Source organism: Arvicola amphibius, chromosome 12 (assembly GCF_903992535.2).
Source record: "Arvicola amphibius chromosome 12, mArvAmp1.2, whole genome shotgun sequence".
Lineage (NCBI taxonomy): Eukaryota > Metazoa > Chordata > Mammalia > Rodentia > Cricetidae > Arvicola > Arvicola amphibius.
Genome location: NC_052058.2, coordinates 88528785 through 88540237, shown reverse-complemented (window position 1 = coordinate 88540237; position 11453 = coordinate 88528785). Strand labels below are relative to the sequence as shown.

At 41.7% G+C, this 11453-nt stretch overlaps 1 protein-coding gene across 3 annotated transcripts; it reads left to right on the top strand.

Annotated features, from left to right (window-relative positions):
* The first annotated feature begins 941 nt into the window (after positions 1–941).
* Fam72a (family with sequence similarity 72 member A) lies at positions 942–9371 on the top strand. Of its 3 annotated transcripts, none has more exons than XM_038349893.1 (4): positions 942–1374; positions 3295–3372; positions 4783–4907; positions 9277–9371. In XM_038349893.1, exons 1-4 carry the CDS (start codon positions 1337–1339, stop codon positions 9369–9371), a joined length of 336 nt encoding a protein of 111 aa, XP_038205821.1. In that variant the 5' UTR covers positions 942–1336. The 3 variants fall into 3 exon arrangements, with proteins under 3 accessions (XP_038205821.1, XP_038205820.1, XP_038205822.1); XM_038349892.1 differs by having other exon boundaries at positions 942–1488; XM_038349894.1 differs by lacking the exon at positions 4783–4907 and having other exon boundaries at positions 942–1488; positions 9277–9331.
* Positions 9372–11453: the final 2082 nt, after the last annotated feature.

Genomic DNA, 11453 nt, shown 5'->3' with positions numbered 1-11453 from the left:
AAGACCCCGCCGGGAAGCAGGCCCCACCCCCTTGCCAATCACCACCCGCTTTCTATCGACCGATGGGGCCTCTAGCCAATAGAAATAAGTGATCCCTAGAAGCCCGGAGTAGGGGCGGGGCTGACGGAATTTAGAGGCGTGGCAAGCACTAGCGGCCCAGGCGCAGTCCCAGAGTGAGCTCCTCCCTGGCCTGTGGAACCCTAAAGTAGAACTGATGGGCGGGATTAAATGGAACCGACAACCAAACACAAACTCTCCAGAGAAGACCAGACCAATCGGACCAGGGAAAGGAGGAGGGACGTTTAACCAATAAGCAGTAGAGGACCGTAGAGCATCTACCAATAAAAATCTCGGGGCGTGTCTTCCAAGTTCACAGAGGTAGGAGGGTGAACCCAAGCAGATGCTGGCCAATGAGCTTAGAGGCCGAGCCAAGCTTGACCAATCAGAGAGCCGGTCTGACCTCGGCACCGTTACTGGGGAGAGGCCTCTGCGCTCACGTCAGGAGAAGGCCCCGGGCCTTCCAATGTGGGACTGGGGCGAAGTCTCTTCCTCCCAATCCGTGCTCAGCGCAGGCAATTCAAACTGACAGCGTGTTAGAAAAAGCAGAGAAAGCGGAAGAAAGAGCAGAACCCGGCGTGTTCGGTGACTGACTCCAGCGCGGACTGAGCCTCGGCGGCGGCCTCTCCCCCACCGCATCCGATACCCCTGCTTGCTCCGGAGCGGCCGCTGTGGGAGAGACCTTCAGGGTGGCAAGTGCTCGAGCTGAGGGAGCGAGGACGCCGAGAGCCGTGGGAGCAAGGGAGGGGGCCCGCGGCCGAGCCAGGAGAAGGGACGCGGAACAGGGCCGTAGCGGCGTGGAAGGAAAGGGCTGAGGGGCCTGGAACCCTGCGAAGAGGCCTTGGAGCGCTCTGCGGGCGGGGCTCGCGCTGGGAGTTGTCCGCGAGACGAGGCTTTAAAGGGAAGCGCCCGCCCGCCGGGAACCGGGAATCGCTGGATTCGGGGGCGGGAGCCGAAGAGCAGAGGACCTTTGGAGACCACAGAAAGTGAAAGCCGGTTTAAAGTTTCCCTTCCACCCTACTTGTCTCTCCCCACCTCCAATTCCATTCCCTTCTCCCCTGCCCACCAAGTCAAAAGGAACTAAAATTTGCTCTTCCCACCCAATAAATACTAATTTTACTTTTCCTCAGGAAAACAGAACTGTCTTCCTGATTTTAGAGCATTAGAGAACTCAAAAGACTCCCCGACTTGGTTATTAGCCTCTGGGAATCAAAGCTCGAACGGTTTAAGCTTGTTTCCCCCTTTTCCAAATTCTTTACCTCGTTCTACGTGGGACGCTATGTCTACCAACAGCTGCACTTTTAAGGACCGTTGCGTGTCCATCCTGTGTTGCAAATTCTGTAAACAGGTTCTCAGCTCTAGGGGGATGAAGGCTGTGTTGCTGGCCAACACTGACATAGACCTTTACTCTACAGACATCCCTCCTACCGAGTAAGTCCGGCGGGCAGCCCTTTGGCTAACTGGGCAGTAGATGGCATAGATCCCTGGGAGTCAAGGTTATCATTTGGTGTTCCAGCCACTCAACAGTGTGATGATTCCCTTGAGTTTATCTAAGTGGGCAGACTGTCTGGACGATGTCTGTGGTTTACCCACAGTGGTCAGTACTGAGGTCATGTTTCCAGGCACTTACAATCACGTGACCGTACATCCCTTAAATTGGCTCTGAGGCTCAGTGCCTTATCCAAACACCGTTCTCACGAAAGCAAGTCTTTAACAGTCATTTGGAAAGAAGTGGGTAATCATTTAAAGTGAAATTCATGATTAATAAGGATAGTAAATTTGAACGTTTTAAAATATAGGCAAGTAAAGTTATATATAGCCTGTTCACCCCTTGAAATCTTTTATGAATTAGCTTATGTGTAGTCATTTATTACAGAGATAAATGGGATAATATTTTAAGTTTGTGTGTGTGCACTTGGTGTGGTGCCAAAAAAAAAAGCACTAGATGATAAAATTGTGGAACCTAATGTCCCAAAGGTTCTATAATCCATGTGTTGCTTTAATTAAATATGCTCACACACAAATTTGAAATATTCTTCCATCTTTATAATAGCTGTGGTAATAAGGACACCTCGGGTAAGATGTTACATGTTAGGATCTAGCATAAGCTCAGGTCTTTTTCATTGCTATTTTCTTTGCTGGACTTATAATGGAATCATGTACTGTGTGTGGATCAGTGAATTCTTTTTTTCATTAAGAGTGTATATGTTTGAGGAGGGGTGAATTCATGCACAGGTGCCCTCAGAGACTGGAGATGTAAGATCCCCTGGACAGGGCAGTTGTAAGTTGCATGATGTGGGTCCTGGGAACTGAACCCCAGTTCTCTGCAGGAGCAGTACATTCTCCCAAACACTGAGCCATTCCTCCAGCTCTCGCAGTGATTTTCAGTAGACAATCTGCCAACAGTTTATAGTGAGCACAAATATTACCCAACTCTTAAAAAATTGTGCTATACTTATATTTTAGAGGCTAGTTCAGCTCTGAAATTTGTGACAACTACAATTAAAAGAGCCTTTGGTGGTGAGGCTATGGGAAATCAGGGCCCTTACATACTGCAGGAATATGAAATGATAAAGCCACTATAAAAAATAATTTGGTGGTTCTTTAGCTATTAACACAGAATCACAAAATTACCATATAATGTAGTGATTCCACTCATAGGTATATATCCAAATAATTCAGAGCAGCAACTTATATTCACAACTGATAACTATGAGATAGCTAAGAGATAGACAGTCTAAATCTCCATTGACTCATCTAGAAGTGGATACCTAGAAGGTTGCCTTAAAGGAAAGAAATCCCGTCACATGTTGCAATGGAGATGAGTCTTGAGTATGTTATGCTAAGTGAAATAAAGCAGTACCAAATGATAAACACTGTGACTATTTATATCTGAAGGAGAACATTGATAGCTAGGGGGTGGGTGGAGGGGAAATTGAGAGTTGATATATAATAAGTATAGTTTCCATTTTGCAAAATGAAGATGGTCTGAAGTGTCCCAAGGCAATGTGGCCATATTCAGTTTTAAACTGTACATTTTAAAAAGTGAGATGGAATCCTGGGAATATAGCTCAATGGTCGGGCAATGTGAGGGTGCTCGCCTAGCATTTGTAAGGTCCTGAGTTCCATCCCAAGTGACACACACACAATTTTTTAGAGGGAACATATGGCAAATTTTTATATTTTTTCAGAGTTCAAATCTCTGTATATTTGACTGTAAACTTTGTTCTCCTCCAGCACCGTGGATTTCATTGGAAGATGCTATTTCACTGGAATCTGCAGCTGTAAACTGAAGGACATCGCATGTTTAAAATGGTAATTCGTGGCGTTGTTGTAGACAGTCTGAGATTCTGTGGGCTGCACTGAACATTGGTATAACCCAGACAGTGAGCCACTGAAAGAACATTTGTTCCTTAGAGCTATTTTTAATTACATTTATTCATTTACCTATTTATGTGCATGGGTATGTCTGTATAGCATATGTGTGCCCTGGCACCTGTGGAGGTCAGAGAACAATTTGTGAGAATTGGTTCTCTCCTTCTACCATTGGAGACCCAGGGATTGAACTCGAACTCAAGATCTCAGGCTTAGAAGCAAGTGCTTTTACCCACTGAGCCATCTTGCCAGTCCCAGAGCTATTGTTTTAAAAGAATCTTTGTGATACTTTTCAAATAAGATTTGTAGTTTTTCAAAGTGCATTCGCAAATATCTGCTCCCAATAAACCTGTGTAATCCAAGAGGTAACAATGGGATTTACATTCATAAAAATCAGAGAGCAGAGGAGGTGGCTCCAGTGGTCAAGGGCTTGCAGCAGACATAGGAGGCTCTGAACTTGAGCTGGATGGGGTAGCATGCACCGCAGCTCCCAGCTGGAGACAGGAGGATCTGTGGAGTTCCCTCACCAGCCAGCCTAGCCTAACTGAGAAGCCTCAGATTTCTGTACTCGGTGTACAGAGCTAACATTAGAGTTTTCACCATCAAGGTATAAACAACTTGTGGTGCCATTTTTAAAAAAAAGAAACAAAAAGCCAGGCAGTGGTGGCACACACCTTTAATTCTAGCACTTGAGAGGCAGAGGCATTCAGATCTCTGTGAATTTAAGGCCAGCCTGGTCTACAGAGCGAGTTCCAGGATAGCCAAAGCTACACAGAGAAACCCTGTCTTCAAAAACCAAAAAAAAAAAGAAGAAGGAACAAAACACCTGTATGTTCACTGTAGTTAGTATGAAACTCATGAAAAGAAAATGGGAGATCTGCTGAAGACAAACCATTTTCAACTGTCTGGGGGCTGGAGATTTGCTTCATTTCTGAATTCCTCCAAAATCACTGCAACTAAATGGGAGTTGCCATCTTATTAAGAGCTTGGACCTATTAAAAACTCACCTTGTTATAGTCCTGAAGCTAGCAAAATCCTTCACCCATAGATCTCAGTTTTATTTAATATATTTTCTCTGTATCAGTTTTGAGTACTTTCCATAACAAGTCACATCCCAAGAGAGTTTGAATAAAATAATCTGAGCAAAAAAAATGCAGGAATAAATTAGTACTGTCTCGCTTACAGACTGTGCAGGCCTGTGAGTACTGTCTGAGTAAGCTCCCTTCTCATTTCCAGCAACAGGCCACTTAGAGGAGAGGGCTGACCCTTACATGGCCTGTTTACATTAGCAGACAGGTATTACCTGCTACCAGTGTTATCTACTAACAATTGCTTTTCTTTTTTTTTAAGTGGGAACATTGTAGGCTATCATGTGATTGTTCCATGTAGTTCCTGCCTTCTTTCCTGCAACAATGGACACTTCTGGATGTTTCACAGCCAGGCGGTTTATGGTGTTAACAGACTAGACTCCACTGGTAAGAAACAATCCATGTATACATTCCTTGTAACATATCTGTCAGTACCTGAGAGGAACCCCTGAAACCTTCACAGTTAGAGTGAAACCTGGGATCATCAAAAGCAAAACATTGGTCCACTTTCCCCCCACGTTCACTTATGAAACTATCAGCCAAAACTCATCACCAGTGATCGCTGAATTGAGGGAAGGCTTCAGACTTATCTGAATGGCTTAGGCTTTGATGTTGTCTTTTTAAGACAGTCACAACTGTAGCCCAGGCTGGCTCAGTCCTCCTGCCTTAGCCTCCAAAATGATTATAGGTACTCCTACCACACTTGGCATATTGGTCTTTTTAAACTAGCATTTTATTACTGTGAAGTAGTACCATAATACATATCCTGATTACAGAGAGCTTTTGAAGACAGTATATGGATAGTCAAAGGTGAGTATACATGCACACATGTGTGTAAAGAAAGGAGGAAGGGGGCCTGCCAGGGCAGTGATGAATGGGAAGGAAACTGAGTAGCCTCTATTTGACAGTTCTTCAAGATAAATATATTTCAGGGGCTGGAGGGATGGTTCAGTGGTTGAGAGCCTTGCTGCTCTTGCAGAGGACCAAGGTTTGGTTCTCAGCATCCATATTAGCATCTCATAACTGTCTGTAATTGCAGTTCCAGATAATCTAATGCCCTCTTCTCATGTCCACAGGCTCCTGCATACTGTGGTGTGCATACAGATAAGTAGACAAGCATGCATACACATAAAAAAGTTAATAAATTTTAAACTATATGTATAAACATATTAATAAGTTACAGTAGAATTCTAGTCAAAGAAAATATTAAGACCAATGTGTTACATTAATTAAGTTAGTAAAGAAAATGTACTGGGGCCTAGAGAGACATTTAGTGGGTAAGAGCTGCACACGGCTAGAGGCTTGCATTTGGACCCCCAGTACCCAAGAAAAAGCCAGTCGTGACTGACTGTACCTATAACCCCCTTTACTAGGGGGCCTCCCTGACAATCAATCTAGCCAAAATAGCAAGCTTCAAGTTCACTGAGAGACTGTCTCAAAGGTATAAGTAGAGAGTAACACAGCAGAACACCAGTACCCCCCTCTGACCTTTGCACACATACATATGTGCACACACATATAGAAGGAAGAAGGAAAAGAAAGTATATTACAGATTTTTAACATCTTTATTGCATTTTATTTACACTGTAGGGTGTGTATGTGTGTGAAAGAAAAGAGAAAGATTTGCTATGGTAGACCAAGAGATCATGAATTGCAAGCTAGGTTGTCAAGGGTTTTAAAGTTTCTAATTATGCTTGTGTTTTTAAGACTGATTTTTTATTTGCCTGGGATTCAACAGTAGCTCTTAGTCCATCACTTCAGCTTTTAATTTAAAACTATAGCTGTTAAGATGGTCATTTTCAAGCAAGGACTCCTCAAACTCCCCAAGTAAAATATAGGCTCCTAATTTAAGCTTTACACTTTATATTTGTGTCGCCCATGGGACACATTAAAGAAAGTTTCTGGCTGGGTGGTGTTGGCGCACGCCTTTAATCCCAGCACTCGGGAGGCAGAGGCAGGCGGATCTCTGAGTTCGAGGCCAGCCTGGTCTACAAGAGCTAGTTCCAGGACAGTCTCTAGAAACTACAGGGAAACCCTGTCTCAAAAAAAAAAAAAAAAAAAAAAAAAAAAAAAAAAAAAAGTTTCTGCTTTGATTCTGCTTTTCCTGCTTCATAGGATTCAAAACACAGGGTGGAGATTTTTAAGTTTTGATTTACTTTAGAATATTGGTCAATTTTTCAAACATAAAAGACCAGCATTCTTTGATTTGCACTGACTCTAATCCATGAGAAACAGATGTAGACCGGATTTCCTTCCTCCTAGGCAGAGAGAGGAAGGTGGCTCTTCTGTCAGATCCAATCTCCTCATTTATTTTTTTCTCCTTTGAACCAATTGTGCTAAGTCGCTTCAGAGTTCCTGAGTACAGACTCCAAATATATCAAACTTCTCCTTTGTAACTCTATTACTATGATTTAAAGTAAGATTTGCTAGATGCTTGTCAAAGGGAGATTTCCAATGGCTTTGGAACAGTCCTTGAGTCCCCTGAATAAGTTACACCAAAGGAATGGATGTATAAGTCCTGCATTCTGGAATGTTCTGCATGCAAGTTCTCTAAAAAGTCTGTGTTAGACTACACATAAAACCTAATTTCCCAGAGCTTTTCCAAATACACTTGGAAAATCTCAGCTCAGATTCCCTCGAATATCTCAAAGCTCTCCATTTACTTTTATGGATTCTAATTTTCACTTAGATTTTGTCTTAACAATTCCTTGCTGTCTGGTCAGCTCCTCTGCACATGTTTCCAGAAGCAGATCACCACTTATTCTTGGGGTGGGGATTAGGAAATGATTATTATCCTAAGCAATTCAAGCACGAAACCATTATGGAGAAGAGCATGGTAGATATATATGTATTCTATAACTTCAGATAAGAACTTTCCTGATTTAATTGCAGTATCTCTTTCAAACAAGATAAACTTGTTTATTTCCACTGCTTCAACCATCTTCATATCTCTTTGGTGCTGAGGTAAATTGGGCTCAGAAATGACAGGCTGTATTTTCGATACATTTTACAAGATTTAGGCAGAAGAGATGGCTCAGCAGGTAAAAGCATTTGCTGCAAAGTCTGATGAGCTGAGTTCAATCCCAGTGAGGGATGGAGACGGGAGAATTGCCTGGAAGTTCACATGCCAACATGGCTGAAATGTACAGCACAGTGTGCAGAAACATGGAATGCCTTGTCTCAACCTGGTGTCCTCCATTCTCTGCTCCACTCGTGTGCCATAGCACTCAGAAATAAGGTGAATGAGATAACTTAGAAAAATCCATATAGTTTAATACCATTCCACAAAAATTTTAGCCACTCAGAAATAAGATGAATGAGACAAATTCCAAGTATGTGTTTGGTATAATGCCATTCTGTAAAAATTTTAGCCAGATATAGTGGCACATGCTTGTAATCTCAACACTTGGAAGGTAGAAGTAGAAAATCAAGAGTCCAAGGCCGTCCTCGGCTACATTAGTTAGAGGCTAGCCTAGGCTACATGAGGCTATCTTAAAAAAGCAAAACACAATAACAACAAAATTTAGATAACACAAAGCAGTAATACCTATAGTTCTGTATACTTGTAGTAAAAATGCCGATAGTGGCAGAAACTGTGGCCTCTGTCTCAGTGTAGAGTGGATACCCAGAGCTGCTGGCTCCTCCTTTGCTCATGCTACCAGCTAAGCAGCTTGAGGTTGTCTCATGACAGTTTTTATTCTCTCATAATTTAGTATTTTTAGTCATCTTATTATCCTCGGTGTGTTTGGTCTAGTTCTCTGCACCTGTGCTGGGTCTTTGAAATGGGACCTGATTATTCTCTGTCAGTGCTGTTTCAGATTATTGTTCTTTACAGTGACTCTGTAACCTAGTCATAAAGTACAGCTCTACCTTGATGGCTTGTATTCTAGAGCCCACATACTTTAGGAGACCCTTTTATAATTGACTGCTTTAACCCCAGTGTACCGGGGATTGAACCTAGGGCTTCACACTTCTTAGGCAAGGACTCCACAACTTGCTCTCCCCCTGAAGCCTCTTACTTTTCGAGACAGTGTCTTAGTAAGTTGTCCAAGATGGCCTAGAACTTGCAGTCATTCTGCCTTAGTCACCCCAGTAGCTGGGGTTATAGCCTGTGCCACCAGACCCTTCCTGTCTTGATTAGAAAATTACATTAACTACTGTTCCATATAGTAAATGACTGATTTAGAGATTTTTCCCTTACACCCTACAAAAAGGCACTCGATCTAAAAGAACCTTATGCAATTTCTATTCTTAAAAATCATTTATATATATATATATATACATATATATATATATTTGTTGTTGGTTTTCAAGATAGCTTTCACTGTGTAGCCCTGGCTGTCCTGGAACTCACTCTGTAGACCAGGCTGGCCTCAAGCTCAGAGAGTCTCCTGCCTCTGCCTCCTGAGTGCTGGGATTTAAGGCATGTGCCGCCACCATCTGGCTAAAATATATTTTTAAAATTATCAATGTAGGGTATGAATGGCATTGTATAGCTGGAGGCAGGATTGAAGCAGATGGAACTCCAGAGTTCCTTCTGAGCTCTAAGAGTCTAACATTCAAGGTCTTGCTTAAAAGAGTCTAAAGAACGTTCATGTCATAGATGGTTTTATTTGTAAGACATCCTTCCCTGCTGTTATCTTCACTAGCGACACCATATTCTATACGAGAAGCTCGGCATGTAAAGTTTTATATGTCATGTCTGAACTGCAGTAGTCAGCCCTAAAGAACTAACTCTGTGGCCTCTTGTTTCCAGGTGTAAACTTCCTACTCTGGGGCAACTTGCCAGAGACAGAAGAATGTACAGATGAAGATGTGTTAGAAATTTCAGCAGAAGAGTATATCCGATGAGTGAATTATGATTATGTGTAATGTTTTATAGTTTTTCTATTTAAAATATTTAATTGGTCAATTTTAACATTGCTAATAAAGATTTGCAAATGTTTTTTTAAAAAATAGAGCTTCTACTATTTTGTGATTTCAAATTAATTACCTCAATTTAACTTAAGCCAGTTCTCTTCTTCTAAAAAAGCTGCTTCTTCTCCCCTGCCCCTCTGCCCAAGATTGGTATATTCTTGACTTCAAATAGGAAGTTTCACAAGTCACTCAGCTACCTTCCAAATGGAGTTTTCTACAACTTGATGCCAGATAATGTGATTCTATGTTCCTGAATAAGAATTAATACCCACTCCTATATCAGCCACACAAAATATGCAACTGAATATAATAAAGATTTTTTTTTTTAAAAAAAAAAAAGCAGGTGTCAGGTTTTCATGGGTACTGTCGGGTTTTCATATGCTATATTGGTAATGACTGCTTTAATATGGGAAATGGTGTTAGACACAAGTTTGTCAGAAAATTATCAATGATGCTGCTTAGCAATGTTAATTATTTACATTCTTCTAAAGCCATTATAGATATTATGCCATGAAAGCCAGATAAAAATCAACTTTCATCTTTAAGTTATCCATTCTCTAGGGATTTTTCTGTGAATAGCAAATTGTAGTTGAGTAGTCTAGGTCCAAAACTTATGATAGAAAACCCCGAAGAAGTGATTAGTTAATCACCGTACAGTATAAGAGTTCTCCCTCTTTTTGCATTGTTTTGTTTTTTGAGACACGATCTCACTGTGTGGCTCTGGTTGGCCTGGAACTCACTACATAGACCAGGCAAGCCTCAGATTTACAATCCTTTGCCTCAGCCTCCCCAGGAGCTAGCACTACAGACCAATACTCAGGTCTGGCGTGCTCTTTAATCTTGTACTGGAAAAAAGAAGATACTTCATTAGGCTTTAAAACAACAAAACGAAGTTCATAGCACATTATATATTCTTCAGTTAATGAATTCAGTTAAAGAAAAAGAGTTTAGGGGTTGAGAATTCAGCTCAGTGGTAGAATGCTTGCCTAGCATGCACAAAGCCCTGGGTTCGGTCCTCAGCTCCGGGAAAATAAAAAAGAAAAGGAGTTAATACTGGAGTTGAGAATGTTAAAAAATTCAAGGTTAACCTTCAATAGAATTCATCTGTCCCCATTAATGCAGCTAAGGTCTTAACATGCTGTTTGACTTGGGCTCTCTATGAAGAGGCAGTACCAAGACAGAGGCACGCTGACTGAAATGAACACAAATATTCCACTGCAGCTGGATAGCATTTCACATTACTCAGCGACTTTTCAATGACTCTTTTCTAGGAGAGCCCATTTTGGGTAGCAAATGAATTCATACATTTTTATATTGAGAAATATAATCATAATGCTTTCTTTTAAAAAAAATTCCCCTTCAGTACTGGGGATTGAACCTGGGGCCTCAGGCTTGCTAGGCAAGGGTTCTATCATGGAACTACTACCTTTAAAATCAAGCAAATTACTTAGTCTGGGAAGACCAAAGCAGCATCATGTATGTGTGTAAATTAGCATTTGCTTTCTGATCCTGGCATACTTCATAGGTTTTGAATCATCTGTGTATTTGCTGTCTTTTAATATTCTACTCAACAATTTGTATTATTCTCCTGTCATGTGGAAAGAACTACACAATAATCTGCTCACAGTCGACTTGGGAGAACTCAGGTGCTGGGGAGAGAGAGGCTCTAATTCCTGGCAGCAAGTGAGTTAACAGAGGCATGCTTAAAGTGCTGTGGCTCCAGAGACCAAGCACTGTTATCCCGAGTGATAGGAACGAGTGGGAGCTGAGAAATTCTCAAAGAAGAAATAATACTTGAGGCAGGCTTTGTGCACAGGAGTTTGCCAGCTGGGCTGAGAGTTTAGGGCAGAGAACATACGAAGAAATGGATGAGGGGATAAAATTATCTTGCTTACTTGGGAAATTATAAGTGGTCTCCATACCTTGTAAGGAAGTATTAAGGATTACGTCCAGATAAAGCAGAGTTTAAGTCATTGTCTAGTTTAGACTTCACCCAGAAGCAATGACGTTATTGAA

Bases quoted from the DNA above. Each gene is read 5' to 3' on its own strand.
- Fam72a (XM_038349892.1), top strand. From the start codon at position 1,337: ATGTCTACCAACAGCTGCACTTTTAAGGACCGTTGCGTGTCCATCCTG. The intron at 1,489-3,294 runs GTAAGTCCGGCG...GTTCTCCTCCAG, and splicing joins ACAGACATCCCTCCTACCGA to CACCGTGGATTTCATTGGAA. The intron at 4,908-9,276 runs GTAAGAAACAAT...TCTTGTTTCCAG, and splicing joins TAACAGACTAGACTCCACTG to GTGTAAACTTCCTACTCTGG.